The 20,267-nt window shown below is 38.1% G+C and overlaps 1 protein-coding gene across 1 annotated transcript in view; it reads left to right on the top strand.

Moving 5' to 3' along the window:
• Window positions 1-20,267, top strand: part of SEMA3A (semaphorin 3A) — a 200,898-nt gene that overhangs the window by 137,811 nt on the left and 42,820 nt on the right. The window contains exons 7-10 of the mRNA XM_069978371.1: window positions 11,003-11,145; window positions 13,416-13,530; window positions 14,374-14,443; window positions 14,902-15,046. Coding sequence (XP_069834472.1) covers window positions 11,003-11,145; window positions 13,416-13,530; window positions 14,374-14,443; window positions 14,902-15,046 — 473 coding nt within the window. The remainder of the gene's footprint in view (window positions 1-11,002; window positions 11,146-13,415; window positions 13,531-14,373; window positions 14,444-14,901; window positions 15,047-20,267) is intronic.

Below are 20,267 nucleotides of genomic sequence, written 5' to 3'. Positions count from 1 at the left end.
AGAAATCTAATTATGCACCTACAAAATAATTTTTGTCTGTTTTCTTCTTTAACCCTTTCAAGACAGAGCCCTTTGATGCACAGGTAAAACCCCCTCAAAGGACAAGGGGGCACTGCCTCCGCCTGGAGAAAAAAAGGTTCAATCTCCGGAGGCGACAAGCCTTCTTTACCATGAGAACTGTGAATCTGTGGAACAGTCTACCACAGGATCTGGTCACAGCAAAAACAGTAGAGGGCTTCAAAACCGGCCTAGACAAGTTCTTAGACCAAATTAATATAAATGCATATATATAGAACCTATCACCCCTCTCCCTTCCCTGTATCCATCCCCTCCTTGGTTGAAGTTGATGGACATGTGTCTTTTTTCAACCGTATTAACTATGTAACTATGTAACAAAAGTCCAGGTCAAATTAATGCAATGTTCCTCCCCGCCTTCTAAGAGCCATAGCGCTTTTTTTTTTCCTCCTACAGGGCTGGTTGTAGTGTCATTTTTGCGCCATGATCTCTACTTTTTATTAATATCATACTGGTGTGGCAGAAAAATTTAGATTGCTCTTTATTAATTTTTTTGTGATATATAATTTAATAAAATCAGCAATCCTGATGCGTTTTTTAGTTTTGTTTCCGTTTACGCTGTTCACCGTGCGGGAGCAATAATGTTATATTTTAATAGATCGGACAATTCGGCATGCTACGATATGTAATATATTTATTTATATATTTATATTTTTATAATGGGCAAGTGGGTATTTTAAACTTTTATTGGGAGGGGGTTTATAAGGTTTTTTTTTTAATACTTTTAAAAACTTTTTTATTACACTTTTTGTAACACTTTTATTTACTGTAAAATATGCAATCAATTAGATTGTATGTACTGATCTATGCTATGCCATAGCATAGCATCGATCAGTGTTATAGGCGATCTTTGTATAGAGCCTGCCTGAGAGCAGACTCTACACATAGATCGCGGATTTGAAAGGACGGAGGTAAGGAGCTTACCCCCACCTGTTTTTTGTCTAGTTCGGGGGCCTGAATACATTTTAAGGCCCAGTATCTGTATTTAGAGGTCTGGTTGAGGTCTAGATAGGCATTATCATTTAAATTGAACTTATAACAGACATTATTTGTCCAATCCTAAAAACGCTAGGTACTTCTAATCCACCACCGAGTGCATGACAAAAGCTTACCTTGGAGCCTTATTTAGTAAATAGACATACTTCACTATGTGAATATGGAACTCATTTTATTGCTATTTATATGTGTATGTATTTATTTAATTTAATATGTCAGTTTTCAGCATAGTAGTAGAAGTGTTGAAAATTAACCATTACATTGATCTTAACACCCCACTTTTGCATTGAATTGAATGCAATGCACATTGACACTTAAAGTGTAAAAATCAATGATAAACTTTGCACAGAAATAACTCTCAGCAGTACTGTTCTCCCTTTTGCAATGACATTTTGTTCTACCAATTGCTTCCATCCATTTTATACTTCTTGCTCATTCTTGTAAGATAGCGTGGGAAACTGTAGCAGCTGTCACAGTGCTTGTCACAGTCTAAACACTAAGAGAGGGAAACTTAGGTCACTATGTAATGGGGCTACAGACAGTAGTAGTCAAACTTAAGAATAAAAATAAACTGCGTAATTGGGACTGATGTATAGAACAGGTTTAGGAGAATCAATAGGATGTGCATAAAGATGAAATTACAGTGGAAAGAGGGGCGGTGTTAAAATGATCGAGCAATGAATCACAGAATTCCTCTTTGTATACGTTTTTTGAACTAATTATTTTAATGTGTATTTGCTTTACTTTAGCAATTGAATTAGGATTCCTATTCTGCATTTTATTGATTGCCGCACCTTATGTACACTGGACAATAAATGTATGCACTTTGGACTATCCAGTGTTACAAAAACATGTCCCCTTTCTTTCAGAGACAAGAAAACTCTTGTCTCCAGGTGTGATTTGCAATTAAGCTCCATTCACTTCAGTGGAACTGAGCAGCAAAACCCCAGCCAAGCTGGAGACAAGAGTGGGGATGTCTCTGGAAGAAAGTGGCCATGTTTGTGTAGCGCTGGATAACCCCGTTAATTATAAAGCCAATGATATGCAGTGGGGAAAATAAGTATTGATACGCTACTTATTTTAATCGAAGTTTGTTCCAATACTTGCAATATATTTACAGATTTGTTCAACAAAACAGTACAGTGTTTTCTGAAAAGTGCACTGCAAAATCCCATAAGTTGTGGACGGTATTCCTGCTCTTTTGTGGCTTCACCACTTGGCGGCTCGCGGGCCACTGTCCTTAAGTTGCTCAGTTGATGAGAGAGATTATATTGTGGTGCATCATTACACAACGTTTCTGGGGGAACCCCCTTTGTCAAGTGCTGTTAATAGGCAAGCAGCTTGGTGAGAAGGCAACAATTGTTGGTGCAATTAGTAGGAAATTTAAGGAACATAAGAAGATTGTCAATCTTCCTCAGTCTTGAGCTCCAGATCTCTCCTAATGGGGTAAAGATGATTGTGAAAAAAGGTCAGGAATTATCCTTGAATTACGAAAGAGGACTTGGTCGATGACCACTAGAGAGCTGTAACCACAGTCCCAAAAAATACCATTAGTATTAAACTACATTGTCATGGATTAAAATCCTTTACAGTATGTAAGGCCCTCCTGCCCACACCAGCACATGTCCAGGCCGTCTGAAGTTTACCAATGACTATCTGGATGATCCAGAGGAGGCACAGGAGAGGGTCATGTGTTAGATTAGACATAAATAGAACTTTTTAGTAACTCCATTTGCTGTGTTTAGAGGAAGAAGAAGAATGGGTACAACCCTAAAAACACAGTCCCAACCATGAAGCATTGGGTTGAAAACATCATACTTCTTTTCCCCACTGTATACTGATACCCTGTGAATTAGTCATTGTCATTATTTTAAAAATTAATAGTTTCATGTCCTTTATAATATGCCTCTTCTGATCACTATCATTAAAACCGTTATAATTTGTTCAGAGAAAAAAAGTTATACTTTATTCTTTAACTCTTTGTAGTTACTAGTAGGCCAGTTGCAGACTTGGACATTGTTACTTTTGGTAAGGCAGTCCAAAACATCAAGATTATAAAGAGGGCCAAGCATAGGAGTTTTATATGCCCTGACATTAAAATTATATCACTTACATTTGCAACCTGGTAATGTCATGTAAGAGATAAAAGACAATCCTTCTCTTTAGACCACAATTTATAGCTAGGGACATGCTAGGAGACTGTGTGGGCTAGACTTACCTAACTCTGTTCATTTACCATTTCGGAGAAAACCTTCATATCTGCATAGTCAACCACCCTTAATCTATAGTGTGCTAGAGAGAGCATATTGTAGATTTGTGTGTGACTTGACTATGCCCTCTAATTGTGGATGAGGTTACATGGAAGTACCCGATTCTTTAAGGGAACAATTTTACCTATATGTAGATTAAAATTATGTTGACTCTGCTTCTCGCGATATACCCTTATCTCTGGAATTGGCCATCTTTAATAATCCCTTGATAATTTTCTATATAGCCTCTCTTATTATCAAAGACATCTTGCTTGTATGGGCTGCTGCAACCCATAAGGCCATTTTGCAGTGATGAAACAGAGGTACCTTCCTTATGTTTCATTTCAGAAAAGTCATTTGTCTTTTGTTCTTTTGCTTTTATTTGACTCCCTGAGAGGGTTTACTTTAACAGTGGAACCAGCAGCAGTAATAGTACTGTATTGGACCCAGTGTAGAGGAGGGGGAGGAGGAGGCAGTAGCACTTGATTGCAAACAGTGCAGTATGGTTGAAAAGAGACTATTGGAGGAGGCAGCACTACTTGATTGCACCAAGCCCAGTATGTTTGGGAACAGACTATTTGAGGAGGAGGAGGCAGTACCTGATTGCACCTAGGCCAGTATGATTGCGAACAGACTATTCATGGAGGAGGATGGTCAGCCTTGGAGTGGTGGCCTGGGATTCCTCGCTCATGATGTTGGTTACCGCACTTTCCAGAATACGGACGAGTGGGATGATGTCCTCACAGAGTCTTGTCCTCAAAAGGGATAAACAATTGGCACAACATGTTCGAAGAAGCCTGTGCACTATGAGGTTTATCACATATATACAAAGTGTATGACTCCCTGCTGCACTGCAGAGAAAAGGTTCCTCTCTTTGTGGGCTACAACACTTCCCACCGTTAGTTGACCTTGGCTCAGCCATTCATATATCTCCTTCCTGATGGTCCAGAGGAGCTCATGCCCACTGTGGCTTCGTTCACCCAGGCACACAAAATGGAGGACAGCCTGAGAGCGTCAGGCCTGACATCGCTGGTAAGACATCAGGGCAGGTTGGACTGCAGTCAAAGCGGTGGATGGTTGAAAGCTGGTGGAGGCAGAACTTGTGCAGAACTGGCCCCCTAAAACACTGGGGAGGTGACAGTGGCAAGAATGGGCTAACTTTCTGGTGGTCTTCTGGGGGAATGTTGACCCAATGAGCAGTAACAGACAAGTACTGCCCTTGCCCATAATTAAAGGACCAGATATCAGCACTGAGGTGCACGGTTTGGACACCAAGATACCCAATGAGTCGCCAACATTTTTCTACACAACTGTGTAGTGATGGGACAGCTGATCGGACAGCTGATAGGACTTTTTTGTTACTGGGACAGTGATGGGACTTTTTTTGGACTTTTTTTGTTTCTAAGATAGTGATGGGGCTTTTTTTTTGGACTTTTTTTGTTTCTCAGACAGTGATGGGACTTTTTTTTTGGACTTTTTTTTAAACTTTTTGTTGTTGCGGCTAAACGGGGTTCTTCTATTTTTTGAAACTGATTGTAAAGATATGAACTGATTTTCCCTTAATAAATTCGATAAGCTTGAACACTGAAGTTGCTTTCATGTGTCTTGGTTAATACTCACAGGTGTGACGTCACACATCTTGATATTCACAGAAAACCAGGATACAAGGGATTATAGGAGTAATAATCCCTTGTATCCTGGTCTATTCTGTGACAAAAGTACAATTTTGTGTGGCTGTTGCTATTTTTACCAGGTTCGTAACGAACTTTCTCGTTCGTAACGGTTCGGTTCACTCATGCCTAACACAGGCGTATACAGGTATCATACAAGTAACAGCTTTTAGATGCATGTAAATGTATGTAGATGCAGCAGCCATGTGTGAGAAGTCATACTCATGGCTTTATTAGAAGCCAGAGATCTAAAGACTCTGAACTGGGGTTTTAATTTGAAGTGAAATACAAGATAGTCACCAGTAAATATTGTACTATATCTATACACCTTTAATAAATGTTGGCCTCCCCATACATATAAATGTTCGACACAGCCAGACAGACAGCTCTGGAGCTGTCTTTTTCCTCCAAGTACAAAAGGGTTGGGTAGTGAAAATCCATCACGAGCGACTAGTGTTGAACGAGCATGCTTGGTTCGAGCATAGTGGTCCATTGAGCTTAATGTTTGACCAAGCACCTTGTTGTTGTATCACACTATTTACCTTTGTATAATTTGTCCCTTGAAGGGATATTTAACCCTTTGAGGACCAGGCCCAAAATGACCCAGTGGACCGTGCAAATTTTGATCTTAGTGTTTCCGTTTTTCCCTCCTCCCCTTCTAAGAGCTCCAGCACTTTCAGTTTTTTATCTACAGGCCATGTAAGGGCTTATTTGTTACAGGAATAGTTGTACTGTGTAATGGCGTCATTCATTTTACCATAACATGTATGATGGAATCCCAAATATATTATTTATGAAGATATAAATTGGTGAAATCGCAAAAAAGAATGCAATATGGTAACGTTTGGGGGGTTCCTGTGTCTACGTAATGCACTATATGGTAACAGCGACATGATACAATTATTCTATAGGTCAGTCTGAACACAACCACATGCAGGTTACACAGATTCTCTAATGTTATATATTTTTTTTTAATGAAATCCTTTTTTTTGGCAATTAAATATTAATAAAATGGGCTTATTGTGACGCTTATAACGTTTTTATTTTTTCACCTAAGGGGCTGTATGGGGTGTCATTTTTTCCGCCATGATCTCTAGTTTTTATTAATACCATATTTGTGAAGATCGGACGTTTTGATCACTTTTTATTAATTTTTTTATATATATAATGTAACATAAAATCGGTAATCCGCGCACTTTTTTCCCTCTTTTCGTGTACGCCGTTTACCATTCGCAATGACGCTTGTTATATTTTAATAGATCGGACAATTACGCACTCTACGGTATATTATATGTTTATCTATTTATTTATTTTTAGATGTTTTATTTATATAATGGGAAAGGGGGGTGATTTCAACTTTTATTGGGGGAGGGGTTTTGGGGTTGTGTGTTAGTGTTTTTACCTTTTTTTTTTTTACACATTTGAAGTCCCTTTGGGGGACTTGTACATACATTAGTCTGATTTCTACACTGATGAATGCTATGCCATAGGCATAGCATTGATCAGTGTTATCGGCGATCTGCTCATTGAGCCTGCCTGTGCAGGCTTAGAGTAGCAGATCGCCGATCGGACCGCATGGAGGCAGGTGAGAGACCTCCTGCAGTCCGTTTTACCGATCGGGACCCCCGCAGTCACACTGCGGGGGTCCCGATCGGTAAGTGACAGGTGACTCCCCCTGTCACTTACACTTAAACGCCGCGGTCGCGCCGCGATTGCGGCGTTTAAGGGGTTAATGACACGCGGCAGCGCGATCGCTGCAGCGTGTCATTACCGGTGAGGTCCCGGCTGCTCACTGCAGCCGGCCCCCACCTCCTATGAAGCGCGCTCCGCTCCGGAGCACGCTTCATAGCGGGAGAAACACCCAGGGCGTACAGTTACGCCCTAGGTCGTCTGGGGACAGACTTCCATGGCGTAACTATACGCCCTGGGTCGTCTAGGGGTTAAACAAAATATACAAAAATTAGAACAAAAAAAGTAACAGGTTTCTGTAAGACACATTAGAACTCTGGCGTTATGCCATTATTGCCAGCATTTTAAGGGGGCAAAATATACAAAAAAAATTAAAACTATAGAATTTAATGGGTTAACCAAGCACCCTCCCGGTCTTCCAAGCAGGGGACACCTGGTTGAATGCTTGAGTCTCCAATTGATTTCATTGGGGTTCGTTACTCAAAAAATGTAAAAATGCTAAACTCAAATAATAAGCCTTTGAACATTTAAGTGCTGCTCAACACTACAAACAACCCTTCTCTCCTTGGACATCATTTGTCTTTGAGGAGTCAGGAGGCCCCCATGCACCTTATACTGTTGGCTGATAAATGAATAGGAAAAAAAGTTGTAGAAGTAGAGAAAACATTACCAATACCAACAGTTTTTTTATTATGCTATGCTAAGCAATGCTTTGCCATAATAAAAACAGATAACAGTGAAACGATACACAAATATGCAGAACTGTGAAAGAACATAACTGCCCCCACCACCACCACACACACACACACACACACACACACACACACACACAATTTTGCAAAGATCAGTGCGGGGAGATACGGCTCACACTGGCTGGTATATTTGCCAAAGTGACCATCTGATGCCAACACTAGTGCAGGGAACTTGCTGGACATCATACTGATTTCTCTGCTGTTATACTGCCTGTGAACCAAGTAAGCTATCCTTGTGTTAATACAGTTAGTATTAGTAACATGTTACTTTCACAGCATTTCTTTTTCACTGAGTTATGTCTTCATGTAGCTGCTTACTGTTAGCTGCTATTTTGTTTCATAGCAAAGCATAACAAAAATATATTGCCTGCTATTCTTCAAAGAGGAAGTTTGTATAATATTTACTATTTCCTGTTTTACTACAAAAGAAGTTATGTTGCTGTCATAAATAGGTATTTTAAATGTACCATACACCTTTAAGAAAATAAGGAATTCCCATCACAATTCCCAGGGGGATAAAGAATAACTGCATGCATTATGCTAACAATTGTTCCAGATCGTGATCTGCTGTTTGTTAGTTGTAATGAAAAGGTGGAGTATTAACTCAGAGAGTCCAATAAATTATCAGATGCCCTGTGTGAAATAATTTTGAATCTTTTCCAACTTTCATTTAAGACATAGTTTAAACCAGGTTGTAGAATTCATTGGAAATATGAATCGTTGGTCATTTTGGCACAAGTAGTCATTTTTATGTGTTTTCAGGGAATTGTAAAACACCAATGAGTGAGGGAGTTACAATACAGATTGATTTTCTGAGGCTTTTATTATGACCAAGATACTTTAAAGAACAGATATCCTGTCTCAAGTGCTTAACAGTGCAAACAAAGCCATAAAAAAAGTGTAATAGAAAAAGTCAAGGCAAAGTCAGATTGTCCTGATTCAGAAAAAACAAAGACCATCTTTGTATTCTTAATTTTCCTGGAAAATGCGTAAAAACAAATGCTCTCAACTGCTTTTGTAGGAAGCTGTAGCTACAAATGAGTTTGTATTGTACATGGAAGATGAATTGGTAACCATGAAAGATTTAGCAAGTAATCAATCAATGTCCTTTGTAGCATTTCAAGAACACAAGAAATGTGTGCTATCATTGTATATACCAAGCCATTGGGGATGGTGCCCAAATGCTTCACATGCAGAGATTTGTAAGTTGGAAGCCTACCTGATGCCAAGTTAGCATCTAAAGCCAGGCAGATATAACGAGCATTAAACTTTCTTCCTGCCAAACCCATTGCTACTTGTTACTAATCTAAAGTAAAGTAGATGTTCAACTGTCTTCTTTACAATCCCCAAGATAAAGGATACTTGTATGTACCTAGGCAGAATATATATGTTTATGTTGTTATGCTTGATGTAGTAGAGACTAAATAGTTTGCTATTTGTTATTTTTTAATGGTTTTCTTAAAATATTGAGATTTCTGAATTAAGGTGTTCATTTTCAGACAGTAAGAATCCCTTAGGGGATATGAGTCATGAAACGAGTATGATACATTTCTGTACATATTTCCTCATATTAGCATTTTAACATTTTGTATGATCTCCTACTCTAAGTTTAGCATTACAGGTCCTTCATCGGTATATATAAAGCAGAGGTGTAAAGCATGTAGGCATTAATTTAAAAAAAATTATGTTTAAAGCAAATCTGTCAGCTCTGTATTGTTCCTAAAGATGCAGACATGGTATGATAGCTGATAGTTAGATAAAACAAATAGTACTTGTCTCTTAGCTGAAGGTTATTTGTAGGTTATAAAATCATGAATTATTCTTGCAAGCTCAAGTGTCAAAGAGGCAGTGCTGCCTCCCACACCTCTTCATGCAAGGCTCAGTGCTGGGAGCCAACCCTAAGTTTTTATAGCACTTTGTAGTCTCTGGGGCCATTTTTCCAACAGTGTGTTTAATGTCCTGTTGTGCCTCGGTTTATGTGATAAATTAGCAAGATAATTTAAGTATTTTTTTCATTTTTAACAATTGCTTTCAAAAAAATTTTAAAAAAATGGCAGGCAGATGACCAGATAGATGTTGTGCATGCTACATAGGTTATACACAGTGCCTATTTAAATGAATAAGTGACCATATAAAACTAGATGTGCATTTCCAGTAAAAAAAAAAAAAATGTATTGCTTGAAAAGAGAGCAACTTTAAGAGCACTTTTAATGCTGCCCCTTTAAGAGCAACTTTGGTACCGGCCCTTTAGTAGTGACTTTGATACCGATCTATTAACAGTGACATCGACAGCGGCCTTATAATGGTAAAGAAGATTACTTAAATTGTTGAAATCTGTATTTATGTCAGTGAGGCAAAATTATAAGGACCTGTCATCTTGAATTGGCCAATAGGATACATATGACTGCAAGGATGTTGCTACATTTCAGCTATTTGTGCTATGCTTTGCTGGTTAGTACTGTGCTGTGTGCTGTCTGAATTCCTGAATATTCCGCTATTCATCTCTATAGGGAATTTTTGGTCTTTAACCCCTTAAGGTCAAAGCCAGTTTTCGTTTGTGCACTTTTGCTTTTTCCACTTTATGTTTAAAAGGCAATAGCACTTGCATTTTTTCACCTAGAGACCCATATGAGCCCTTATTTTTTGTGAAACCAATTGTACTTGCAATGAAAGGCACTATTTTTCCATAACATATGCTGCGAAACAAAAAAAAAAAACATTTGCGATGTCAAATTGAAAAAAAAAGAAGGAATTTGTTTTGATTTCGGGGGGGGGGGGGGGTCACATTTACGCCGTTCGCCCTATGATAAAACTGACATGTTATCTATGTTCCTCATGTCAGTACAATTACAACGATATGTAACATGTATAACTTTTATTTTATTTGATGGCTTTTAAAAAATTCAAACCATTTTTAACAAATATATGTTCCTTAAAACCGCTCCATTCCCAGGCTTATAGCGCTTTTATCCTTTGGTCAATGGGGCTGTGTGAGGTGTTATTTTTTGTGCCATGGTCTGTACTTTCAATCGTTACCTTGATTGCACATATGCAACTTTTTGATCGCTTTTTATTATATTTTTTCTGGATTTGATGCAACCAAAATGCGCAATTTTGTACTTTGGGATTTTTTTGCGCTTACGCATTTACGCATTTGCGTTTACAGTGCAAGATCATGAATGTGATAATTTATTAGTTTGGGCGATTACGAAATATGTTTGTTCATTTGTTTATTTATTTATTTATTTATATTTATAAAATGGGAAAAGGGGGGAGATCTGTCCCACTAGACACCAGGGACGTGAGTGATAAAGCATTTCAATGCAGCTGTCAGGTTTGACAGCTGTATTAAAATGCTTAATCAGCCGGCGTGGCAACAGGACCCGCGCCGGCTAATAGAGGTGCTCCCTGGCTACAGATGACAGCCGGAAATGGCGCTGTTCAGAGCTATTTATAATAGGAGAATCTGCGGAAATTATGGATACTACCTTTAAAATAGCCTTTAAAGATATATTTTGCATCTTTTACTAAGCTTTGATCACATTTAAAATGCTTTTTCTCTTCTGCTTAGATCCTAGATTCGTTGGTGCTTATCTAGTGCCAGAGAATGACAACCCAGAAGATGACAAAGTGTATTTTTTCTTTCGTGAAAATGCAATAGATGGAGAACATGCTGGAAAAGCAACACATGCAAGGATAGGACAATTATGCAAGGTGACGTAATAGTATGATATATAAAGTAAGAATAAAATTATTTAAAGGGAATGCACAGTATCACTTTGCAAAATTTTTCACTTTTCAAATTGTAGCCTTGCCATCTGCATAAGTTTCTTCATAAGAAAATAGGGACACTCTATGCACCCCCCAGTGTACCGATACTCCTCAGCGATGCTCCTCCTTCAGAATTAAGTCTTACTGTGTTACCGAGGGGAGGGGACATTGCTGTACTGAGGGGGCTGGGCCTTTCTCTAGTGCATAAAGTTGCCCTATTTGCATATGAAGAAACTGGCGCAGCAGGAGAGAAATGGGTGGGTATTTGAAAAATGGTCTGCACTACTGGGATCTACGCGATGGCACCGATCAGCTCATGTAAAAAAAAAGTTTATGTAACGAAGTAGTACATTCACCTTAACGTAAAACATACATCAACTTACATCAGTTACAAAATTGTATTATATTTATCAATAGAAATTAGCAAACCTCCAGAATGAGGTTTGCTTGCAAAAAACCCTAATGCTCTGCATTTGATTCTTAGTGACTTGAGAAGTTGGATGCAACCTAGGGAGTCCTAAAAAACATCCATGTTTTCCAGGCAGCCTTAGCATGCTGGAGGTTCACTTACCTCTATTTATGAACCTAATGTCTTACTCTAACCCTTCCTGGAATTTGGCAATAGTTGTCCAGAAACTGAAACAATTCCACTCTTGCCTTCAGTTGTTATAAGGTATTACAGTGCATAGAACTAAGACGTTATACCACACAAAACCTAAGGGCAGCTGTGACACTGCTTTTGGAAGAAACCAGTCCCTTTAAAAAATAAAATAAAAAAATAAATCCTACATAATATCTACCTTGTTGGTGCCAGCACTGGCATCCAGATGGTGCAGTCTATTTTCCAAAACGCTGCCCTGTTTCCCCATTTGGTTCTGGTATTCTTCAAGTGCACCAGCCCGCTCTATGCATTGGAGGCAGGCCCGGCGCTCCCAGCGCTCCCAGCGTACTGATATATCCTCCTGCAGTGACGTGCCTTCATTAGAATCAAGGCTCCCGTCACCAAGGGGAGAGGATATCGCAGCCAGCTTTGATTCTAATGGAGGCGCATCACAGAGAGGAGGGGATATCATTACACTGCAGGCACTAGGCCCGCCTCCAGTGCATAGAGCAGGCCCGTGCAGCACATGCTCTTAGTGTGTTGTAGAGCACAGGCGGCTCAGAGTTACACTGATAAGAGGGGGCAAAGGCTGTGTGAGAAAGCCTGCCTGCCAATGTGTGCTTGTGTGCTTCATAAAAATGAAAAGATATTGGTTCCATTTTGGTATCCTATTAGTGCCAAGCAAAGATATATACATACATAAAGTTTTTCTGTGGACAGTAAGACATCTGTTAGCCTTCAGCTTGAATGGGTTAATAGCTTATCAGCCTGCAGAGGGAAAAGAGTTATTTTATGTAAAATATATGCTAGTATTACAACAAAAATGTATCTAAAGTATGATGTTAAATGTCCCTAACCTTGGCATTCTCATCTGTCTCTTATCAGAATGCCATTGCATGCAGTAATACTTTATTTATTCATTTTTTATTCCATAGAGATTAAGAAACCAGTCTGTCCCTGTTATGATTACTCCATGGAAAAAAATCCATAACACTGAGTTTAACACAAGAGTTTTTCTTTGCTAAAGGCTTTTTCATTTTATTTAAAAAAAAAAAAAACAACAAATATTTGGCAACAGATATTTTTGCACTTTTCTCATAAAGAGACATCTTATTATTTTTAATAAGAGATTGTATACCAGATGTTTAGAGTGTTTAGAGTGCAATACATATGTATATTTATGCCCAATGGCATATAAATATGTTATTCATCAAAAACTTCTCTAGAGTATGTACTGTGATGACAAAACCCACAAATCCTTATGAGCAACACATTTGAGATGTTTTCCAAATGCAAAACAAAATCTTATTCCTTTCCCAAGAGTCTAAACACACTAACATATTGCACAGCAACATAATTTATATCAGAGGACAAATCTAACATTACTGGAATGTGCTATAGCATAGGGAGCTTGTTATATACTGTACATTTCTTTTACATTACAGTTTTTGGAAAGCATGCAGCCTTGATCAAACATATCAGCAGACTGTAAATGGAGATATAAGACACATGGTTGTTGCTAATTATTCAATAGTTGGCAGCGTTTAAAAAAAAATCTTTGTTTTTGATAAGTTTGCCAAAATTTGACATTTGTTTGCTTAATTGCTGACAGAATGACTTTGGTGGGCACAGAAGTTTGGTTAACAAGTGGACGACGTTCCTGAAGGCTCGGTTAATTTGTTCGGTTCCTGGTCCTAATGGAATTGATACACATTTTGATGAATTACGTAAGTATCATCTCTAAATAATAATAAGTATTCATTAATATATTAGAATAATTGTTTCATTTGTATAGCCTGTCTAGTATGTTTTTCAAGTTATGACAAGATACTGTGTGCAAAGATTGAGTATTTTACTATATATATATATATATATATATATATATATATATATATAGTAATTTTTGACTACAATTTATGTTCCAAAATAATGATATTGTTAACTGTTAGATAAAGGAGATACATAGTACTATAGTTTTCTGTTTGTGGTTTAAAAGTATTTAATTTATCATACTTTTGTGGCAGAGACAAGTCAAACATTTTGATTGGTCGGTGTCTGGGTGTTCAGACCCTCACCAATTATTAGAGCAAGCTGAGAGAAGCATGTGGCTGTGTACTTCACTCCCTTCATCGAGTGGCAGAAGGGCCCGTACACTTGGATTGAGTCTCCCGCAATTGGACAGTGATTGAAGTGAGCCAAGGAGTAGTGGAGATCGAAACACCTTGACCCTGAAAACTTTCTACATGTCTCTGTGGAATATCAAATGTTTTGTAAAAGACAGGAATATTATAAATATCAAAAAAATTTTTTATAAATGTTTGAAAACCTGTAAAACCTATCGCCATATTCCCTAATAGTTAATATGTATGTCAGGGCAACTACTATATACATTTATTGAATCACTTTAATGGGGGCAGTGTAATAAAACATGGTGGTGGACAGCTAGAGTAATGACTTTCATTTGAGCGCTAAAGTATTTTAGAAAGCTTGTTTGTTTGTTTTCTATTTTTTTATGCAACCAAGAGTTGTTATTTGCTTTTTAACTGTTGTTTTTTTCCCTTCTGTTATAGAGGATGTGTATTTAATGAACTCCAAAGATGCAAAAAATCCAGTTGTGTATGCAGTTTTTACAACTTCAAGGTATAATACTCTCTCCCCTATTTGAAGTCACATGTTTTATATGTTTTATCTGGCTTATAAATATAGAAGAATATTAAAACTATATTAGAGCAGATTTTTCAGATCACATCAACTAAGGGAGTTATTCCTATTACACAAAATATTAGTCTATTGTTGGGGTAAGCCATCGGTTTTGATCATGTAGGTCTAAATACTAAGACTATCATTAATGTTGAGATTGAAGGTAACCATGTGCTCCCCTCCTTCCTCATGTGCATCTCCTTTGCATTGCTCCCTGCCAACCCTTGTGTGAGAAAATGCTGCTTAGTGCCATTCAAGTGGCCATTCAAGTGGTGACCTCCTGTGATCAGAACATGACAGCATATCTCTATTTAAGATAGAATGTTGATTTTTCATACTTAACCACTAGATTATTAACCACTAGCTTTTGACTTTTTTATTTATTAATTTTTTTCTAGTAATGTATTTAAGGGTTCAGCTGTATGTATGTATAGCTTGTCTGATGTACGAAGAGTGTTTTTGGGTCCATATGCTCACAGAGATGGTCCAAATTATCAGTGGGTGCCTTATCAAGGAAGAGTTCCTTATCCAAGACCAGGAACTGTAAGTAGTTATATTTACTGTTTGCTTTACTTTACATTGCATTGTATTCATACTGTATACTGAATGAATACTAGCTCGTATATCTATTGCTTAAAGGGGTAGTGCGGCGGTAAAGAATTATTCACAGAATACCACACATTACAAAGTTATACAACTTTGTAATGTATGTTATGTCTGTGAATGGCCCCCTTCCCCGTGTCCCACCACCCCCACCTGTGTACACGGAAGTGTGGTGCGCTATACATTACCTTTCACGTGCCGACCCCCATCCCAGATCTTCAGTCTGTGATGTCTTCTTTGGCCGGCCAGCGAACAGCTCCGACTGTTCCGAATGCCGGACGCCCTCTGCAGCGTCATCCGATGCTCAGCCGCGATTGGCGGTCGGCACGTGACAGGTAATGTATAGCGCACCACACTTCCGGGTACACGGGTGGGGTTGGTGGGACACGGGGAAGGGGGCCATTCACAGACATAACATACATTACAAAGTTGTATAACTTTGTAATGTGTTTTATTCTGTGAATAATTCTTTACCGCCGCACTACCCCTTTAAGTTTAAATTCTCTTTAAAAATATGTATTCCCAATAAACTCCATTCAGATGCTTTTATGCTACTTTTTGAATCATTTTGTATTTTAGTTAAATGCAAACATTGGCAATAATTATGAAACAACCACCAAAATTCACTTGAAGAGCAATACTTATTGTATTTCTTTGTCAACATAGCCATGTGAGTGCATATTCTTTGTGTGTAATTGGAATTGCATTTGTATTATATAGTGCAATTTCTGTCAGTATAAAACTAACAGGCATCCTATTAGACACTACCACAATTAGAAGAATGGCAGTCTGCACATGGTACACGGGGCTATTATGGTTTGAACAAATGATATACCGACACCCTGGCGGTTTTTAAAATAGGCCTAGTGGCACTAGTGTCAGCCATATGTGGAATGTGCGGCCGCTCCTCTCTTTCCATGTCGTGCTTCATTGGCCTCTTGTCTGACAAAAAAAACCTTTTCAGTACTGTGTGGTCATGTTAAGGAATGCTTTGAGAAGGTCTGTATCAGATCTTATTAGGCAACAGCACTTCCTTCGGTACTTACAAGGCTATTTTCCCTCCTCCCTCTTCACTTCTCACCCTTCATCACTGTGGTAAAGGCATCAACAGCAGAGTGAAGACAGGCTTACACTACCCATACAAGCCTGTGAAGGGAGAAGGGCCAAGGAGAATGAGCCAGGAGAAAGTGCTGCCAAGCAGAGTATACATTGTTGAAATGGCTGAAATTACAGGTCAGACTGCTTAGTGCTGGTCTGGGAACTTCTAAAGGTTGCTATAGTTAGGTAGGATTGCAGGATCCTTTTTTTAGTGTGTATATAGTGTACAGAAGGTAGGGCAAAGACTAGTCTCCATGTACACTACAGCTGAGCACAGAAAAAGCAGACACAGAGATGCCACGCTTCTGTTGTAGTGCCATAAAAAGACACATGTAGCCCCTTGGTGAACCCTGTAAAAAGACATGTTGGAGGTCACAAGGGGGTTAATAGCTAAACATTTTGGCTTTGTAAAACATTGCCAAAATATGTGAAAATAAATAATGTTAATTCCTGGAACATATTTTCCCTGATCAAGTACTGGAAAAAATATGGACACACACTACACAATACTACTATTACAGAAAACTACTATTAAACAAAATTAGGTTTGTCATTTTGATTACCAAATGACTTCCTTCATTTCATTTTTGGCGCCTATCATTACAATGATGGCTGTTGGTAAATTTTTCTAATTTTTCAGGCCATTTTCAGTGTTGTTCTGTTTTGGAGGTCCATTAAATTTAGTAGTAAAGAGAAGGAAAGGACGGTGACAAAAAAGTGTGTAAAAACTTTAAAGGAGACAGAGCCCGGCCGACCCCCGGTGCAGACCTATATACTCACCGCTTCCGAGAAATCCCGCTCCTGGACCCGCTCCTGCCGCCGAGATATCTCCTCCTGAAGCCGTGCGCGCGCTCCCAGAGATGAGTACGATGCCCGTAGAGAATGACTGGAGCTGTCATTCTCTATGGGCATCGGACTCATCTTTGGGAGCGCGCGCATGGCTTCGGATGGAGATATGTCGGCTGAGGGTCCAGGAGTGGGATTTCTCGAAAGCGGTGAGTATATGGGTCTGCACCAGGGGGTCGGCCGGGCTCTAACCCTACGGGGGGGGGGGGGTGACAGATTCCCTTTAACATCCATTGTTTGGAAAATAACATCAGCAAATAATTGCCACACAAACAGCGCATGTTATTTAATACAACATCTTTATTGGATGGCCGTTATTCCATTGACATAGGTGGGTGCCTTTTCCTTTTTTTTTTTTTTAAACACAGTATGAACATAGCCTTTCTGTGTTTTAAACCCACTCCTGTTTTTGGTTGAAAAAAGCCTGACAGAAATACTATGTGTGAACATAGTCTATATGTGGCTTGTGTGCTTGAGGGGGGTGGGGAGAGAGTTTTCTTGAGACTGGCATGTGAGTAACACCCCCACAAAAAAAAAAGTTCAGGGTTGAGAATACTTTTAAAGGAATATTAGCTCAGCCCTGGTAAAATGATTGATTATTATGGGCAGAATGCACTGGTGTCTATTTCACACAGTTTGATAAATCTGGTCCATTCTGGTAAGTAAACTTACATTTTACTTACCAGAAATACTAAGCAATCGAAACATCAAAGTTATAGTAAAAATAAAATTATGAAACAAATGTTAATAGATCAGTTTATAAAATGTGCCAACTCAGAAATCTGTTGGAGGGTAACACTAGCTTGTTTGTGACAATATTGATCTTTATACCATTTGCTATTTAAATATTAATAACACTGAGATCAAGGTTAAAACAAAGATAATCGATTTTGTTCCCTGATGTACGTTCTTGAGAAATGTATACCTCTACTTTGAATATGTTAGTTTAAGAAGTTAGGCTATAAAATATATTTTGAAACCAAGAACTGCACACACTATATAGTTACCAAATTGTTAGTCATTTCAGTGGAAAAATAACCTATAACACATTTAACTGGAACTAAATATTCTTTACTAAGGCACATTAATCTTCACTTATGCATCAATCTGTTTCAGTGGAGTAAATACAAACAATGGTGTATTGAAAAGGCTTTATCATAGTAACATGTAACTGGTTCTGTCACTTTACTGCTAATACCTTGGCTCAAGTGGAGTAAGTGAAGCTAACTGATGAAAAGTTAAAGAGGTTTTATATGTGCTCACAAGATGGTTGAAATGTTAACCTATGAAGCTTTGTAAAGTAATAATTAATAATAAGCAGACAAATAGACATCCTGACATGGGGCTGTGTATGGAAGCAGTCCAGCACCGATCAGGAAGATCAGTAGTCTATATTTGCAGTGCCTTCAGAAGGCATAATCAATTGCATTGCAAAGCTACATTAAGAATCCCTGTATCTTATGTGCACCCATTCAAATTTATTGCTGTTGGCTGCACATCCCTTGTTTACACAGGGAAATGTGTACCTGATAGAGATATATTTTATCACAGCACAAAAGGTGCGATTAGTCGAGGATTGGGCGATTTCAGTCCTCGGCTGATCACTGACACTTTTACATGGGCCAGTTATTTGCTAAAGTAGTGTTTCTAGCAATGCTCCTTCCTGATAATCGGTCCATGTAAAAGGCCCTTAACTTTTAGACTTTTGTATAGAAAGTTCTAAAACACATATACAATAAAATTTAAAACGTGTTTAGAATTCCTCACTTTCTGTCTTTTTTAAAAAAAAATTATAAGAACCCTTAAAAAACTAATTAAACATTTTTCCAAAAATACAATGCGTGAAACCATCATTACAGTTCTAATGTCACAGTCATATCAAACTTTGGGTACACTAACAATGCCTTTGTTGAATCATATTTCCCACTGCATCTTGCTTAGGGTACGTGCACATTACAGAATTTCCGCTGAGACTTCAAATAGATTCCACCTGGCTGAATCCACTTCTGCAGAAATTCCATAGTGTGCACGCACCCTCACTCTCATGAATAATGAATTTATTTTGACTTGTCAGAGTAAGTGGAGGTATTTTTTAAGGAATAATTTAATTAATCTTTAGTTATTAAAGAGAATGTATCACCTACATTTGTTTGTACTTGGATCCAGATACTAGAACATACTAAAACTATTTTCTGATTAAAATTTTTATTTTTTAGTACATTATTTTGGGGAATCTAATCTTTCTAGGGCTGTTTTTAACATCATTTAATAACAGGCTTTATGGCAAACCTCATGGATATAAACACAATCAACATCTCCAAAAGCTTTTTTTGTATGGGACACAGTTTGTTATGTTTACACAATGTTTAACAGCGTCCATTACATAGCAAACTGCCGGACGCCAGGCAGCATTCAGGACGTTCCTGCAGCCGATACCTCTTCAGACGCAGTAACGTTCTTTTTAACAATTGACTTGCGGGCACCTTCGGATGTGCCAGCAAATCAATTAACCATTCACTTCAATATCATTATAAGGTTATGTTCAAACAACATTGTTTTTTTTTTTTAGATAAGAACGGACACTGATTGCAATTAAATCAGCGTCCGTTCTTTTCTGCAGTGGTTTCATTGAATTCAATGCTTTACAAGGGACGGTGTTATGCATAGTGTAAACATAGCCTAAGGCTATGTTCCCACAGCGTTAGGTACTGCAGACCCGGACGGATGATCTTTCAGGCCGCAGTGTTCTTATGTGGGAGCATCCGTGCACGCCTGTGTAAACATATCCCAATGCTGTATAGATCACTTTACAGCAGACCCCTACTTTTTTATCACAGACAGAATGAGAAGTCTTAATTATGAGTATAGTGGCCAAAATAAGAATTGCATGATTTTATTATTACTTTTTATTATTACTTTTAGTACAAATAGTAAAATTTAAAATTTAAAAAAAGTATGAAACATTTCTAAAAAAAATAAAAAAAATGTTTACTACAAAAACCTGATTTACACAATAGGTAACTTCCTAGTGAAAAATTCTCTTAAGGTTCACAAAACTCCCCCCCCCCCAATAATGTATGGGTGATTTGATAATATGCAATAAAGGCTATACAGATTTATGTAGTTTTTTTTTTTAACCTTACAACAGTTCGTTTGACTATTTCTAACTAGTTTTGCATTGGTCTTACTAGAATTTATTTATTTATTTTTATTTCCC

This window comes from Dendropsophus ebraccatus, chromosome 1 (assembly GCF_027789765.1).
Source record: "Dendropsophus ebraccatus isolate aDenEbr1 chromosome 1, aDenEbr1.pat, whole genome shotgun sequence".
In the NCBI taxonomy this organism is placed as follows: Eukaryota; Metazoa; Chordata; class Amphibia; order Anura; family Hylidae; genus Dendropsophus; species Dendropsophus ebraccatus.
This window is presented reverse-complemented; position numbering and strand designations above follow the sequence as displayed.